The sequence below is a fragment of the Scedosporium apiospermum genome (assembly GCF_000732125.1).
Source record: "Scedosporium apiospermum strain IHEM 14462 chromosome Unknown SEQ_SAPIO_0165, whole genome shotgun sequence".
NCBI lineage: Eukaryota > Fungi > Ascomycota > Sordariomycetes > Microascales > Microascaceae > Scedosporium > Scedosporium apiospermum.
Window position 1 is genome coordinate 684,498 of NW_015971866.1, and position 16,798 is coordinate 701,295.

At 53.2% G+C, this 16,798-nt stretch overlaps 3 protein-coding genes and 2 pseudogenes across 3 annotated transcripts; 3 read left to right on the forward strand and 2 right to left on the reverse strand.

Annotated features, from left to right (window-relative positions):
• Positions 1-1,765: 1,765 nt before the first annotated feature.
• Positions 1,766-2,691, forward strand: SAPIO_CDS10373 (uncharacterized protein; the record flags this gene model as incomplete). Its single annotated transcript, XM_016783971.1, has 4 exons — positions 1,766-1,828; positions 1,894-1,920; positions 2,069-2,219; positions 2,297-2,691. The coding sequence occupies 4 exons, from the start codon at positions 1,766-1,768 to the stop codon at positions 2,689-2,691; spliced, it is 636 nt and encodes a 211-aa protein (XP_016638807.1).
• Positions 2,692-5,266: 2,575 nt separating this feature from the next.
• On the forward strand, positions 5,267-6,688 carry SAPIO_CDS10374 (annotated as a pseudogene; the record flags this gene model as incomplete).
• Positions 6,689-7,789: 1,101 nt separating this feature from the next.
• Positions 7,790-9,661, forward strand: SAPIO_CDS10375 (annotated as a pseudogene; the record flags this gene model as incomplete).
• Positions 9,662-9,958: 297 nt separating this feature from the next.
• Positions 9,959-11,065, reverse strand: SAPIO_CDS10376 (uncharacterized protein; the record flags this gene model as incomplete). Its single annotated transcript, XM_016783972.1, has 4 exons — positions 9,959-10,241; positions 10,461-10,650; positions 10,737-10,981; positions 11,043-11,065. The coding sequence occupies 4 exons, from the start codon at positions 11,063-11,065 to the stop codon at positions 9,959-9,961; spliced, it is 741 nt and encodes a 246-aa protein (XP_016638808.1).
• Positions 11,066-13,441: 2,376 nt separating this feature from the next.
• On the reverse strand, positions 13,442-14,142 carry SAPIO_CDS10377 (uncharacterized protein; the record flags this gene model as incomplete). Its single annotated transcript, XM_016783973.1, has 3 exons — positions 13,442-13,628; positions 13,703-13,854; positions 13,963-14,142. The coding sequence occupies 3 exons, from the start codon at positions 14,140-14,142 to the stop codon at positions 13,442-13,444; spliced, it is 519 nt and encodes a 172-aa protein (XP_016638809.1).
• Between the last annotated feature and the right edge of the window lie 2,656 nt (positions 14,143-16,798).

The window sequence follows — 16,798 nt, forward strand, 5'->3', positions numbered from 1 at the left end:
GAAATAAAAACTATACATAGTTTACAATAAATCCATTTTCGCGAATATTACAATAATTGCGTACTACGAATGCGACAAGTGTGGTGCTTGGGCAGATGTGGATGGATTATGTGCAAATTTGGCAAGTCGTGGTTGAACGCGGCGTGGACGGGCATCATTCGGGTCGGAAGGTGGCGGGCAATGACGGGGGTGGAAAGTCATGAAAGCTTCGCCGGGTGAAACGAGAAATGACACATGGCATCGTAATGCAAGGGGGGGTATGGAAACAGACGAAGGAGGGGGGAGAATTGGGAAGAAACGAGAGTTGTCGGGAACAGAAAAGAGAAAAGTGTCGCGGGGGATGGTGGGTTGATTGGAAAAATCATCCAGGTTGGGCGGGGAGGAACTGGCAGAAAATGGGAAGCTAGAGATGGCGAGGTGTGTTGTTGCAAAGAGGGTGACGGGCCAATCAGAAAATGGGGAGAGGACCAGGTATGAAGTGTCAGGAAGCGATATTTGTGCGGTCAAGAGGACGAGAGCATGAGGTGACTGACGGGTAGGGGCGGAGAGAGAGAGAGGAGAGTGAGTGATGGAGGGTGGGAGAGAGGCGGACGGAGAAGAGAGAGAGATTGAGGGAGATGTGGCGGCACAACAGCGGAGGACGAGCCTGGCGATAATCAGCGAGGGCAGGCGTAGAGGACAGGGCATGACTAGACTGGACCACAAGGCCGCCTAATCATAACCATTGCTTCACGAGGCGATTTAAAATTGATCAATCAAGGATTAAATGATTCGAGGCCTGTTGGGGCTTTTCGAAGCCAGAGTGAACGGGGGCTGGAAAGCTTAGCCAGCTGACGCGAGATAAGCTTCAGACGAGCAGCGAAGAAAGGTTAAAACCCTCAAAGCTGGGGGGTGCGAATGGGGCCCGGAGAGTACATTCGGGGGCAGGAGGCAAAAGCGTAAGAGAGATCCGAGGAAAGAATGGGGCATTTCGCATGCGATTACGTCGCTTTGGACAAGCTTCAAGTTCAATACAATTGTCCTCGGACGCGGTCTACGTCCGTGGGAGGAAATTACGAAGGTACATATCAGGAAGCTCCATTTTTGGGGAGCAGGTCCTGGCAGCAAGATCCGTTGATGAAACGAGCCGGAAGGGGGGATGGACCGATCGAGTCCGAGGTAAAGGGAAGAAAAGGAAGGAAAGGAAAGCAAGGGAGGGGGAAGAAAAGAATAGGGAGCGAGCACGAGCAAGACGGCGAGGACAAGCGGATAAGAAGATCGAGGGGGGGTCTGACCTGGATCCGTTGATGGAGGGTGGAACGGGGTCCAGACATGACACTTGGAAAGCTGTGACTTGTACCAAATGAGCGAGGGAGCGTCAATCAAATGCACTTGATCAAATGCTGCGTTGTCTGACTGAAGACGACGGCGAGGGAGAAAAGAGAGAGCACGGGAGGGTGTTATTTAATTCCTGGTGGAAAATGTGGTGGTCTGGTCTTGGTCCCCATTTTATTTTTATTTTTTTACTGATTGCGCACCTGCCTTCCGCCCCCCGCTAGCGAATATAAACAAGCCCCATCCCCCTCCACGCGCCCGGCGCACCGCCTCTGTCCCCTTCTTCTCCTCCCTTCCGGTTTTCATCTTATTCCCAAAAGCAATCGAACTCGTATTTCTCTCGAATCTTTCGCCGACTTCAATCGACTTCAATAGTCTCGACTTGCAAAAAAGCTTCTTGCTTTCTACTCTCCATTTTAAAACACCCCAACTTCGCACAAACCAAATCACAATGCCCCCCAAGGCCGCTTCCACCGCTGCTCCCAAGAGCAAGCCTAGCCATGGCACTTACCAGGTTTGTTCACCCGATATAACTTGTGTCGCGCATTCGAACTTGAATGTTAACAGTCAAATTAACAGGACATGATCACGGACGCTATCGTCGCGGTATGTTTTATTCTAAACGCGCCGACTAGCCCGCCCGACCGAGTCGTCTTCGAAGCGACCGACGCGCGAGCTAGCCAAGCCTGACGAAGCCTCACCCCACCCACAAGGAACGTGAAGTACTAACGCGCTTTTTCTTCCATGGCTACAGCTCAAGGACCGAAACGGTTCCAGCCGACAGAAGCTCAAGCAATACGTCCGCCAGAACAACAACATCGCCGTGTCGCAGAACATGTTCGATTCGCTCTTCAACAAGGCGCTCAAGGCCGGTGTCGAGAAGGGTGTCTTCCAACAACCCAAGGGTGAGTCGCACGTCACGCGTGTCATTTGCGCCACAGCTTCCTCACTTCGCGCTCCTGTCCTAACTCCTTTACTCTAGGTCCCTCCGGTGGCACCAAGCTTGCAAAGAAGACCGCCAAGCCCGCCCCCAAGGAGAAGAAGGCCGCCGCCCCCAAGAAGCCCGCCGCTCCCAAGAAGGAAGCTGCCGCTAAGCCTGCTGCCCCCAAGAAGGAGGCCGCCGCCAAGCCCGCCGCTGCGGCGAAGAAGGCCACCACCACCAAGAAGGAGCCCGCTGCCAAGAAGGCCGCTGCCGCGCCAAAGAAGGCTGCTGCTCCCAAGAAGGCCGCCGAGAAGCCTGCCGCCGCCGCGGACAAGGTCAAGACCGGTCGCGTAACGAAGAAGCCCGCCGCCCCCAAGAAGGCGGCGGCGGCCAAGACTGGCACCGCTAAGGCACCCAAGGCTGCGCCCAAGAAGGCTGCTGCTGCCAAGGCGTAGAGGCATTCACCCTTCTGAAAGATGAAAGGTGTGTGTTCTTGATGTCTACGTTACTTGGTACTTCGTTTTTCGTTTTGTTGGTCCGCTGTTTCTTATGATGACTGGCGTTCCGGTGGTATCTTGTTATCTCTCATGGTCTTAAGGGTTTTCGATGGCAGATGGGCGGGTTTTATATTGGAGGGCAGATGGAAATGACTCGGTTTTTTTCGGCGTGTGTTACAATCAAGCGGCGTCCTCCTTTTCACTACCTTTTTTATATCCCACACACAAAACGCGCTTCAAAAATCAGTTGTTACAACTTCGTGTGTGCGGCGCCTGGCGATGTTTCTCTCTTCCACCGAACCGCGCAAAACTCCTTCGTTTCCCCTGCCTTTTCGAGGTGGTTGACCTCCAGTTTTACCCTCCCTTCGCGTGGAAGGGGAGATTTGCTTCGACGCATACAATGTTATAATTAACTCTGGACGGAGGAACTGGGAATCCGGATCCCCTGCAACCAGAGGAAGGAGAATTGGGTTGGCGCGATGGCATGATTAGGGAAACGGGTGGAAATGGGATGTGTTTTTTGTAATTATACCAGTTTTAAGGGGAGGGGAAATGGAATCAGAACTTTGCACTTCGGCTTCACTTTTTGCTTCCAGCGTGCACTTATTTTTCGTGGCAATTCGCATCGTGGGATTTGGGCCGTGACGCGCTTCTGCCCTCAACTTGGGGCCAACCTTCAGCTTTGCTTTGTTTACAATAACGTCTGTCGTCCCTGTTTAGGTAATATTTCGGAACAAGCAAGGGCTTGGGCCAAGCTTGGCGGGGAGCTCCGGGGTCTTTTGGGGGTGTTTGGGGGGGAGCTTGCGAGTTTTAAGAGTGGGATTGGCTCATTGGGTTCTGGGAAAAGCACCTGACCACAAGGGGCAGGTGAGAGGGTGCTAAGCATCAAAAATGGGGCACGGGGCTAAGATTATCTGGACTGTCCGTGCGTCGAAGGCCTCGGTGAAGGACGGCGGTGAGACATGAGCTACTCGAGGATGCTGTGGATCCGGAGCCTCGGTGTGAGGTTCACAGTGCCCCATTTGGAGAGGCTATCTTTAACACTGTATTTTGGCGGCTAATTTGACCTCGATCGAACTATCTGGCGATCCAATCAGAGGGTGGAGGACAGTGCGGTCCTTATTTGGGTCTTGGTATCACTAGAATTCAGCGCACTTGTGGTGTGTTTTTCACATTGATCAATGACTGATTGGGATTAAATTCCTTTTCCTTCTTGGGCTGCTCGCCTCGATATTTCTTCGTACACGAACTGCGGTTCGAATCTGATATGCTAAAACGCCCCTGTGTACCTTCGTAATCGAGTCATGTTCACAGAGCAGGTTCAGTTGGGAAATCTCAACGTCATGAACCGTGAAACGGGCAGGTCTCCAAGTCCCACATGCCACTTCTCTCCTCCCCTCCTCCCACTTGGCACGGCTATTTCCTCGAGATAGAGACGATTGAGGAGTCTTCGGTCACACGCGCACACACAACGTCGAGCTTATCTCGCTTCCATGCAGTAGACCCTCCAAGAATGGTCCACTTCCCCCGGTCTGAAGGTAGCACTTGAGCCTGCCTAGTCCTGCTCCGATCAGGCCAGGTTAACCACCCAGCCTGATGCGACCATGAGGCGAGGACAAGCACAGCCGTACAACCCATGCGGCACGTATTCTTCAGGACTATGGAGGACGTCGGATCTCAACAAAATTCCTGACCATAGAAAAAAAAAAAAATAGAAAAAAATAGATAGAAAAAAAAAAAAAAAAAAAAAAAAAAAAAAAAAGTGAATGACGTCCCTCAAAGATTAGCTGATCTGCAGTCCTGCTTTACGCACGACCGGCGGTGGTGGGAGATCAGTCCAGGCAAGTGCCGGCTCTGCCGAAGGGGAAGCGCTGCCAACACCCGCAATTCCAATTCATCCGTCCCATTTTTCAGGGACAACCAACTTTTATTGTCCGATTAGTAGGGGCGGGATAAGAACACGTACTCATTGCTGCAAATTAATATCCAATGCGAGTCTTCGAGAGGACCTCATCTCGAGGAAGATCAATTGTGTGGGGAGCAATTCCCCGGCCTTGGCGAAGATGCCTCGTGTTCCGCGTGGTGCGGCGAAGCACATCCAGCGGGATCCTCAAATAGAGAAGGACTGATGGCTGGCCAACTCTTTCGTTTGCATTGTCCTCACCTTCTTTTCTTCATTTTTTTTTTTCTTTTTCTATTTTACTCGCTCCCTTGGAGGACTGTTGGTCCCGAATCCGCAAGGGCATCCGTTGACGTTTCGGGAGAGGTCATCAGCAGGGAATGGCAAGGCAGATCAGCGGCATTTTGAAACTGCCCAATTCCTACCAGAAATCGAAATTCATTCCCAAAATGCGATCCCCCATGAGTACGTGTTAAGTTGTCATTTACCTATCTACAGGGAAAGGCCCCTTCAACCAGAGATTCCACAACCTTTTCGCCTTCCGGAATTATACTCTACTAGACACCATAGGTGCAGACGAACGGAAGAGAAAGCGTGGAAAAGAAGAAAGTGAAACGAGTGAACCTGTTCACCATGAAGTCGGCCTGGATTCAACTCATATCCCTCTACGTGGCCGCGAATGCCTGCCTCCTGCCATGGGAGCTCGAAGGTCAACCGCCTCCTGAAAACCTCAAGCGCCAGGTCGGAGTCACAACACCAGCGCCCATCGGCGAGGGCAACCGATGGGAGAATGGCGACATACCGCGGGGGCTCGGGACGCAGCCGCGAGGCTCATCCATGGAGAGCATTATGAACCCCACAGAAATCAGGGCGGCGGTGGAGGCGCTCGTGAAGGAATTCGACCTAGAGTTGATCGAGGCGCCGGAGAAGACGCACGACGGCGCGACAATGTTCGGGGCTAAAGTGGGCAGCGCGGACTGCAGCGGGTCGTACAAAACATTCCTCACCGCGGGCATCCACGCGCGAGAAAGAGGCGGGCCCGACAATCTCGTCTACTTCATCGCCGATCTTCTCTGGGCGAAAAAGGAAGGGACGGGAGTCGCCTACGGGGGCCGGTCATTTACGAAGGAAGACGTGGACAAGGCGCTTTCGGCGGGCATCGTGTTCATGCCGATGTTGAACCCGGACGGCATCGCTCACGACCAGCAGGAGAACGACTGCTGGCGAAAGAACCGAAACCCGGCGGGGGCGGTGGACCTCAACCGCAACTTTGACATCCTGTGGGATTACAAGACCAAGTTTGTCGACATTGCGTCCATCAGTGTAGCGTCGGACAACCCGATGCACGAGACGTATCACGGCACCGAGCCGTTCTCGGAACCCGAAGCCCGCAACGTCAAGTGGGTCATGGACCAGTACCCGGCCATCGCCTGGACGCTCGACCTGCACTCCTTCGCGGGTCTTGTCCTCTACTCGTGGGGCGACGATTACAACCAGGCCACCGACCCGAACATGAACTTCCTGAACCCGGAATACGACGGCAAGCGCGGTCTCGCAGTCGACCAGCCGGGGCAGGAGTACAGGTCGTACATGCCGCTGGACCTTTGGAAGAATGACAGTTTCGTCGCCATGCGGATTGCCGACGCGATGAACAGCGCCGTGGATGGGAGACATGTCGAGGCTACGCAGTCAGTTAGTTTGTACCCCTCTTCGGGGTCGTTGTCGGACTGGATGTCTGCGCAACACATGATTGATGAGGCGAACGGTCTCACGCATGGGTTCACGGTGGAGTTTGGGCGGCAGGCTGGTGGGAAGTGTCCGTTTTACTCGGACATTGGTGCCTTCAACGATAACATGAGACAGGTTGGTGCTGGGCTGATGGAGCTGCTGTTGGGTGCCGCTGATACCGGGTTGGGTGATTTAAGCTGCGATGCGGCGCCGGTGAGAGCGGGAATCCTCCTGAAAGGGAGCAAGAAGAATCTTGGATCAATGATACGCTCGTCAGGTTGGTGGTTGGGTCTGATCGTGGGCACAATGGGGTTCCTTGCCTGGTAGGCACCGCGGGTCGCGCTGTTACGACCTCGGGAAACATGGTTTCATGTCAAGGCATTTTCATTTCATACCAGGCTATTGTTAGAAAGCATCAATGATCATTCGCCTAACACAATCAGCAATCCTGAATTCGGTTTTTAGGAACATTGAGATACCAGATCCATTTGAGCATAGGTTGAGAAGCCAGCTGCCGAGGCCATTGATGTATCTCCAAGACGGGGCCCTCACAATCGAGGTCAATACGCACATCAATCTCTGCAGAAAGTAAAATACACAGCCTAGCATTGACCAGTCCGAGCCTGGGCCGAGAAATGCTGCTGCCTGGAGTGGGCGTGCTGTTGGCGATGGGGCACGAAGAGGCGAGAGTCGGTGATGATTTGAGACTTCAATTGATCGATAAGCCACTAACCATTGCCCGCCAGCTGCCTACAGCCCCTCTGAAGCCGACCGGAGTTCAGGGCCAATGTATCGCCCGCACAGACCGCTTTGTACCCGAGTTAGTGTGATGGACACCAGTAATTACGTACTGAGGCAGTGTACAACCTGAACTGCACGCACTCTGGATAGCCTCTGCAGAACGCCCCATTCGAGGTCCACTCCGGCCACGCAAGCCCCAAAACCAGGCCGAACTTGCACCACGTTAATGACCGAAGTGGCCTTCTGCGGGGGGGAGGAAACGTACAAACGTGCAACGTCCAAGCCCATTGAGTGCAGCCTGTGCAGCCTGTGCAGGTACAAATCGAAGCACCAACAGTTGACGCATTTGGCCCAATCTGGTCAGTCACAGTCACGGGCCGCCTCTTCGTATCTTCGGCTTGTCAGGAACCAAGTGCATCCCACTCGACGCCTTGTTTCGCCCATCTTGGCGATTTCTCGACACCACCCCCGATCGACCTCAGCTTCCCGCCATTCCATCCCATTGCTTCGTGACATTCGCGAACTCCCACTCCACGGTCAACCCGACCTGTCATGGCACCACCATAGCTCTTGTTCTTGTTGTCTTCCCCCCTTCGTCTCTCTCCCACCCCGCGTTGTCCGCGCTCTCCATTTGAGCACGTTTAATACCTCCCGAATCGGCCTTCCACTCTCCCCCGAATTCTAACTATGTCTACCGAGTTCCATCCCAAGTCGAACAATCCGTTCAGGAGGACCGGCGGCCAGCCTCCCCACCATGCGCCCCCCGCATTACACCTGCGTCCGGTGGCTCCATCGGGAGCTAGCTTCTTTGATGACGATATCCCAATCAACGCCTCCACCGCTTCCACTCCCAGTACCGACGACGCATCTACCAAAGCGCCAGCGAAGACGAAAACGAAACCCGTGAAACACGTCCGCCTTCAGACGCCGCCTCCCCGATCTCCCGATACGGAACCCGACACCCCTACCTTTATCGATAGAGCTGTACAAGACCAGCTAAGGTTAGACGCCGACCCATTCCAGAGCGCCGACGGCGTCCTCAACGAGGATGATGATGACGATGACGAACCTCCGGCTCGGCCGGGAGCTGCCCCACGAAACCCATTCAGCAGGACCCTGCATGATTTAGAGAATAAGCATACACGAACCGGCCCCGCGCCCAAAGCTAATACCTCTGCCTCGGCGACACCGGGAAAGGCCGCGCTGGACGTGGCAGCCTTCAGCAGGCTTCTCCTCACCGGCCAACCGGCCGATACCCCGCCGGCGTCCCGGGATAATGCGGTCCCCGAGCGGTCGTTTGCTTCCTCCACCTCGCGCAAACAGGACGCGGTGCTAGACTCTCCGCCTTTCATCCGCCCGCAGCACTCCCACCACAGTGTGGACATCACCACCGAACCCGCCTCTTCCGAGACCCCGAGAACGTCGCTTGAGCTCGATCGCGAGGAACGTTCCGCACTGAAGCCGAGCGAGCCGGTTCCTCTGCCGGCGAAGAAAAAGCCCCCACCACCTAGCTCTCGACATGGAAAGTTGATAAAGATTGAACTCGGGGGTAATACTTTGAGCGCTGAGCGGCCTCTGTTGGCGCGGTCGCCGTCTGATCCGAATAAGCCGCTTCCGCCCGCTCCGGCGCGGCGACCCGGCGATGACGATCCCGAATCGATATTCGATCGAGAGGCTGCGGGGAAGATACCTGAAACGTCTGAACCGTCGAGCCCCGTCGCCATTCACGAAGCACCGGCTACTCCTTCTTCTAGGAAACATATACCTGCACCCCCACCTCGGCGCCCAAGACCAGAAAGCATTATCCAAGAACGTCACGGCGGCGGTAGCACCATAGCCGCTTCTATACACACGATGCCCGAGCTCCGGCGCAAGTCGTCAGCGGAATCTACTCGCTCACGAGCAGAGAGCGTCCGCTCTTTAGCTCCCGCGCCGCCTCCGCCTCGCCGGCCGGCCCTAGGGCACAGGTCGACGAACTCGATCACCTCGCCATCCACCCCGTCATTTACCTCTACGTCTCTTTCTACACCCCATATCGCTATGCTAGATACCAGCCACCACCACCACTACCCGACAAGCCCCCAAGCTACGACACCAAGCCATCCACCCTCTCACGCCGCTCCCTCGTCCATTTCTCCCAAATTTGCACCGCCTCCGCCGCCGACGAGGAACGCTTCGACGAGACGTCAGTCGAGTACGAGTAGTATCGAGACCGTGACGAAACGCGCCAGTTTCGTACCGCCGCCACCGCCTCGTCGGAACCGTGGCAGTAGTCGTGATAGTATGGAACTGACGCCCGGAAATGCGAGGAGATCTAGCCTTGATGAGGAGAAGGCTGTTCACGGGCCCCATGCAGCTGTCCCGACGCTTAGGGAAGTCGATGAGGCGTCTGGTGGATCGGAGAGCGCGACGGCGGTGGCGGCGCCGAGAACCTCCTCGCCAGATGTTGTTCCCGTGGATAATGGTCAGGCCGGTGCTATTCTGGCTGACTTGGATGCCCTGCAGCGCGAGGTGGAGGAATTGCAACGACAATTTGCTGCTGCTCAAGGGAATAAGTGATGATGAGGTGGTTGTGTTCAGGGGGGACAACTTCTGAAGAGGAGTGCGCCTCGGGTAGTGTGGCTACGATAGAGAAGAGGACTTTCCAATTGTATAGATTTTGGGACGGTATTTGTATATAATGAAGAATTTCTATGATCACGTTCTCTGTACCATTATTGCAGCGGTGTGGTGAAGGCACCATTCCCTTCGAACGGTAGTTATCACTGCAAGCATTCCGCCCTGAAATTCCGATCCACACTGATGAACAACTCTTGCGGAACACATTTCTTCCCCAGCCCCGGAATCCCATCACGATCAAAAACTGAAAGCAGCTCCTACCGCGCTGAGCAGGATCAATTTCGGGATCATGCGCGACGGCTTAGCTCCCTCCGGGTCAACGGCCTTTTCCTTCCATCCCTTGGCGCTCGGGAACCAGTCGCTGTGATACAAGTACATGACGAGCGCTTTGCAAATGATCGAAGGTGCGCTGGTGGGATCAAGATACGGCCCGGGCTCGGGGCTTTTAGCTGTGGCTTTTGGTTTGAGGGGCTCGAGGGTGTAGATGGCACCGCCCCGGGAGAAACGGAAGATGTTAGCTCTCGAGGAAGTTGGCCCACAAGTGCGCCCCGCCAAGGATAGCACTCACTGAGGGAAAGTAGTGGCTCTTTAGGACCACTTGTCCCTGGTTCTCATCGAAGACTTTGTCATGCATTCCCTGCGGGAAGGAGAGACGGTTAGTTTGTTTCTATTCCTTCAAGTCCCGCCAGGAGAAAACGGAGCGAAAAGGAGATGTAGGGCAGACTCAACTGGTTCCCACCTGTACTTCACGGGCTTCGCCGGCCCATCTAGACCTGGGTATTCTTCTTCCCATGCAAAGGGGACTTTGTTCACAGCCTTGGTACTAGCCGCTTGAAGACCGTGGAAAACAGCGATTTCCTTTGAGGTCTCGTTCGTGTTCGCTTTCTTTGCAAGATCCTCGACGTGTGCCTCGATGGAATCGAAAGGTACTATATATTTGTCGAGGCACGGTCAGCGCGTGTCTAAGAGCGAGAGCATGGGTCATTCTCCCGGAAATGTCCACAGTCCAACATACCTGCGTCGGCTGTCTCGTCGTGTGTGGAGATGTCGAGTCGATGGGACTCCTTGGTAACGGAGACTGCGAGCAAGGGTTTGAACCCGCCGTCGGCTTTGTCTCTCCTGAGAACATGAAGCTTGTTGGGAATAGCGACGCGAGAGGATGCGCCAACGATGATGAAGGCTGCGTCCTGGAGAGTCTCCGGATAGGATTCGCCCGCGACGAGAATGAACCGCTCCGAGGGCAGGTAAAAGTAGAGGTTTCTGCAGAGGTAAGCGTGGGCATGGAGAAGTCCTGTGATGGCCTCCTCCCGAGACGACGTACATGGGATTCGAGAATTCAGTCATTGTTTTCTTGATGTTCGATGAGATACAGATGCGACAATTTGGAGTAGTTTTCCAAGCAGAATGAAGTTACATTCGATCAGACACCGGAGAGACTGGTCGGGTGTAGGCAGGAAAGCCCATCTATTTTATATCCAGAATTCTACCTACTTCACCTCCGCTACTGCTTCTCCTCCGTCAACAGCGTAGATACAATAAACGAAGCAAGAGCGGGATGTCGACCTCTTCGTAACAACGCCCCAACCACACACACCAACACTGTTTGTGTTACAGCAAAATAAAATAGCTGGTCTTTTCACGCAGACGCTGCGCCTACATCTAACGAGGGCCTTTGGGGGGATATGTATAAAGGCTCTGGGCTGTGTCAAGGGAGGAATATCTAGAGTTCGTCGATAAGAGGCAGACCCCGACTCGGGCGGTCTTGGCGAGGTCGTCGCATTGGTTGTCCAGCGTGCGAACGGCACGGGATTAATTTAAGGTTTGCGGCACAGTCCTTCGTAAATTGTGCTCAGCCTTGGAAGGACATCGTCGATGCATTGATGAATAACGCTGGAGATCGAGAGTAGGATCGGGCCTGGTTGTCCATCCGCTGCTCCTCGTTCCTCTCGAATCTGGGCAATATGACACGTAAAATAAATAGATATAAGCCTACACAAAATTGGGGGGATGGAAAATAATCGAAATCCTGGAGGGAAAGGGGGATCAATAAGAAAAGAAATAAGAAGGGAAAAAACGTGGCAAAGAGCACCAAAGTTCCTAAAGTAGAGCCGCGAGCGAGTCAACCAGTGTTTCGGAAAGCTAGCAACAGTCTGCCCACTACCACAACCACCAAGAGAAAGAGAAAAAAAAAAAAAAAAATTAATAAATAAATAAATAAATAAAATGACAATTAAAAACGGAAGAGGAAGGAAAGAGAAGAAGGAATCGATACGAAAAGAAAGGAAGAATAAATGATTTTGAAAATGACACAAAAAAGGAGTTCCAATCATGCCCTAGCCCGGAGTCGAACCGACATCTCGTCGAAGTAGTGATGGATATATGGCAAAGGCAACGACGGAGAGCTTGCTTCGTAGGCCGTTGGCCAACTCCTTTGTTGTGCCAAGTCCGCTCTCTTGGCTGCTTGCGGCTTGCGAGGCCCCCAGAACATCGTCCTAGTGTCATTCGGCGACGTTTTGTTCGTGTGCTTTCGATTGCTCGGTGCAAATTTCCTGTGCGGGTCTGCGATGGGTTTGGGGAAAATGAGAGCGGAGCTCACACTTGTCAAGTTGCCAGGCACACACACCCTTATCATTCGGATTTATTTTCTTCTGCCGGCTCGAACTTGGCACCTTGAACAATTGAAACATCGAACCCCCACACCGAACTTCCTCTGTAAAGCCGAATCAAGCGAGCTACTCGTTATGCTTGACCGCCGGGGACTTGGCGATGGCGTGGGCGGTTAGGTTAATACGACCCCGTTCGCCTTTACGAGCGGAGAAGCGACTCGGTATTCAACGGCAGAGGAGCTGAAGCGGGTGCGGAGATGGTGGCCTTGCTGGCTGGCTGGCTGGCTGGTTGAGCTAGATTAGGCCAAGGCGGATCTGGGGCTGGCGTTCTTCCGAGATCAGATCAGCCAATGTAGTGGTAGGGCAAGATCCCCGAGTGGGCCTTCCCCTTCTTTTTTTTCTTCCCGTCGTGTCGTCGAATCGATAGTTCAAGGCAAATCCATTCTTTCAATATCGTTCTCATCGTCGCTGGAAGCAATCTTCGTATCTGTCGAGTCAGTCGATCTTTGCACAAAGTCCCCAAGATATCCATCCCCCAGCACCTCACCTGAGCATTCCAAATCGCCCTTCGTAAGATGCCAAGACCTCATCTCGCACATTCCCCCGGGCCATCACATCTCTCAACGGATTGATCAATGTCAATCCATCCCACTCCCAGCTCAAAATTGCGGGGCTTCTGTCCGCCGTGGTGGCAATAGGATTTGGGGGACCCTGGCATTCATCCTCACTAGCGCGTCGATCCAAAGCCAGCTTAGCTTTCTTCAGAACAAGAAATGCAATGCTACCATTAGGAAAGCTCACATGAACGGGGTCAATTTGTCCTGTCCTGTCAAAAGAGAAAAAAAAATGCTCCCCGGGTTGGTTTTAGGTTTCCCCCCCACCAACCAGCCTGTATAAAAGGACCCTAAAACAAATTGAAGCCAAGCGCCCCTGTCGCCCCTAAAAAATAAAGGAAGAAAATGAAAAACCAACCAATGTGATGTCCCTGATTGATGTCAAAAAGAAAAAAGAAAACGTTGTTCAAAAATACATTTGTGTGTTCCCACATCACTCGCCAGCGCCGACCATGATTTGTGTCCTGTGGCTAACCTCCCTTCTCTCTTGTCTCCCTCTCTTAGATGACCCTCGTAGTGGTTCCACTATCGAGGTCGTAGAGCCATCCCGTAACCTCAATGTCGTCGGCGATAAGGCTGGACGACTTTAGGAGTTGAACGTCGTCCTTGATGCCCTGGATGATGCCGTCGGATTCGGGAAGGAAATCGATCAGGTTCCTCGACTTGAGCTCTCCAATGGCCTCGATTCTGCGAAGCACCAAAACGAATCCTTGGTTAGATATTGTTTCCTATACAACAAGCAGGGGACTTTTCTCTCTTACCCAAGGTTCTTGAGAACCGTGGCATGGACCTTCTCGTTGGGGAGGCCGTCCATTCCGCAATGGGTATGCTTGATGATGGCAACCTCTTTGGTACCCATCATTTGTTGTGAGATGACAATACTTCGGAGAGCATCTCGAGCGGAGCCGCCGGCCTAGAAGATAACATGTGTTAGCGCCATGCGTTTCTTCAAACCAACGATGGATAGCTGTCGAGATGCAGGAGAGAGGGTCTGGATCTAGATCTGGATCTGGCATCTTACATTGCGAATGACATGTGCATCACCAATATCGAGACCAAAGGCGGCATGGGTATCGATCCGGGCGTCCATGCAAGTCACGAACGTGAAGTGCTTGGTCGGAGGAGAGCGGAAGCCGGCAGACTTGTAGGTGCTGGAATACCGCTCCGACGCCTTGACGACATGCTCCTCGAGGGTTGTCATTTTGGCTTGTGATGTTGGGTGGGTTATATGGAGATAGAGAGAGAGTACAGAGAGAGTACGAAGAGAATGATAGCGTCTTGGAGAGAGAAGAAGGTAGAAAGTAGGAATCAGCTGCCAGTGGACGAAAGTGGAAGACACTTGTTTCGGATCTTTATAAAAACCCACGAACAACAGAGCCGCTTATCGTGAGGTGGACGGGGGGTTAATAAAGAGGGGTAGGGGGAGGCCCCGGAAGGCTGCAGGACTAATTCCAAGTGACTGGAGCTTCAGGGGGGTGAGGTGCATAGGAAGGAACAAGGGACAAGGGGACGACTCGAGCGATGAGGGATTAAAAAAGTAACAAGATATGCAAACAGCAATAAGAGCAATGCAATCCACTCTCATGGCTGCTCTCACTGGCCCTTGCTCCACGTGATGATACATGATTCGCGATCGCTCCTGCTCACAAACAGGGAGGCAGGAGGGAGGTAACACAGGCAACCCGGACGAGGCAGAGAGAGTGATGTTACCTTCTACAAGACAAACGAGACTACGAGACTATGACGAGACTACGAGACAGGGAGACGGGAAACACGGAGGCAAGGATGAGCCTTGCGGAGATGGCGGGACGGAAGGAACGAGGTGTAACAACCCAATACAGCAGCTGGGACGGTAGCATCGATATCTGCGATGGGAGCGACTACCAAGTAATCTACGATAATTATGGGGAAAGTTTGGTAATATCTGCCTCTGTTTGGTCACCGGGAGGAGGGAGACGGACCGGCGAGGGAACGAGTGAGGTGGTGGCTCGCTGAAACGGGAAACGCGTCACTGGGCCCTGCCAGCTTCCACATTACGCGGGTGGAGGGAAAAAGGATGGATGGGTAATCGTCCGAAGAGCGTCACGTCTGTCGCAGCATTGCTCTTATTGCTCCGTACTTTCAATATTGCAGATTGGGTGTGTGGGTGTGCGTGTGTTGTGGTGTCGACTAGGTTTTGGGATGGCAGGATTGCCCGGGAACGACGCGGGCTGTCACAGAGTTCGACCAAGGAAGGGTTGACTGATTGCCACTGAGCTGCACCTCGATTTTTTTTTTTTCTCTCGTCTATTCTCTCCCTCTATCGAGCTTTCGGTTAGGACGGTTCCTGCGCAGCTTGGGAGCTTAGGGAACTTGGGGACTAGGACAGTACGACGGATAGATGGGTGAACCGACGTGAACCAATTAGCGCCTCAACCGAATTTCTATTGAATAAGACAAAACGCCGATGGCATCGCGCAGTCCTCGTCCGTAATCATGCAACTCCGACCGGGCGGTGGAATCACGGTGGTGAGAGGCACACCCTGTCCCCGAGATAGATACGACGACGCCGAATCCATTTGTGGTGTTACTCGGAGAGTGTTTTTAATTTCTTGATCTCTTGCGCCTTGATCGGTGGAACTGTGGAAACAGGGAAACGTGGAACCTGGAAAAACCGTTGCCCCCTTGTTATTGTTGAGATGAGGTGTTCAGTTCGCTGCTCTGATATCGATACGACGAAGTACTGGAGTACTTCGAACTTCTGCAATTTAAGGTGGCAACTTGAAGTACTCGTAGATCCCCCGTGGCCCGTGGCCTGTGGCGTGCCCCGAATTCCTCCAAACGTCAACTGCAACTTCTGCAAGTCTGAGCGACTGCACCTGCAATGACCTGCAAATACCTGCAATGCTGATAATGATAAGCGAGGCGGCATCAAATAAAGTCAGAGCTGGTGGACCCTAAAAGTAAGTTAGTGCAGGTCGGCGTCATAGCCGCAGAGTGCTAGCAACAAGTCAAAAGTGGTGCCAAGGCATTGCAGCATCAACTGCAGGGCTCCTCAGTGGAGAAGCCCAGCTGTGCAAGCTTGTCCGCCAATCAAACAGACCCTGTGTTAAGCCCTGGCCGTCGTTGTGAGCTCTGCGGAGCCTCTGATTGCCTCTGATTGCCTCTGAAATGGGTACGAACGTCCCAAGCTGTTCATCCAAATGGTGCACGTGCACCAGCTGCTACGAAAATAGGAGAGAGCTACCCCACGTTGCGAGTGCCGAGAAACCCGTTCTTGTCCGTTCTTGTCCTCTTCTTGTCCTCGGAGACGCAAGAGGCTAGAGAGCGCCGCCTTCCCTCTGGAATCTCCTGCCTTCAGGTCGAGGCAAGGATTTTGGCCATGTGATCTTCAGGCGACCAGCTCTTACGTATTCGGAAGCTACGAACTGGCTTCTTGCCCTGCAGTGCCTGCACGATCTCTGTACGAAGTACCTTAGTACAGCTCCTGCGTAATATTGTTATTTTAGAGGTTGGAGCTTGTACGAAATACTTCGACCATCTTCACCTTCAACCCGAAACCCGAAGTAAACCCAAACCGGGAGCCCCTTTCAATCTCGTTGCTTTGGCCGCGACGCTCGAGCATTCCAGTTATTCTCTCATGGAGCTTCCAAAATAATAATAGCAATATCAAGCAATAATGCTTCGTATCGAGGCAAATTCCGGATGCGACAAAAACGGTTCCACCGAGACGGTTTACGAAGGCTTTACGAAGGTACGTCGGACTTTGTACCAGCCCTGTTATCGCTGTTATCGATGTTATCCACCCTGCACAAGCACGAAATCACCCCATCATCGAAATTCTGTTTCCTTCTTCAGCACAAATCCAATTCCATAGC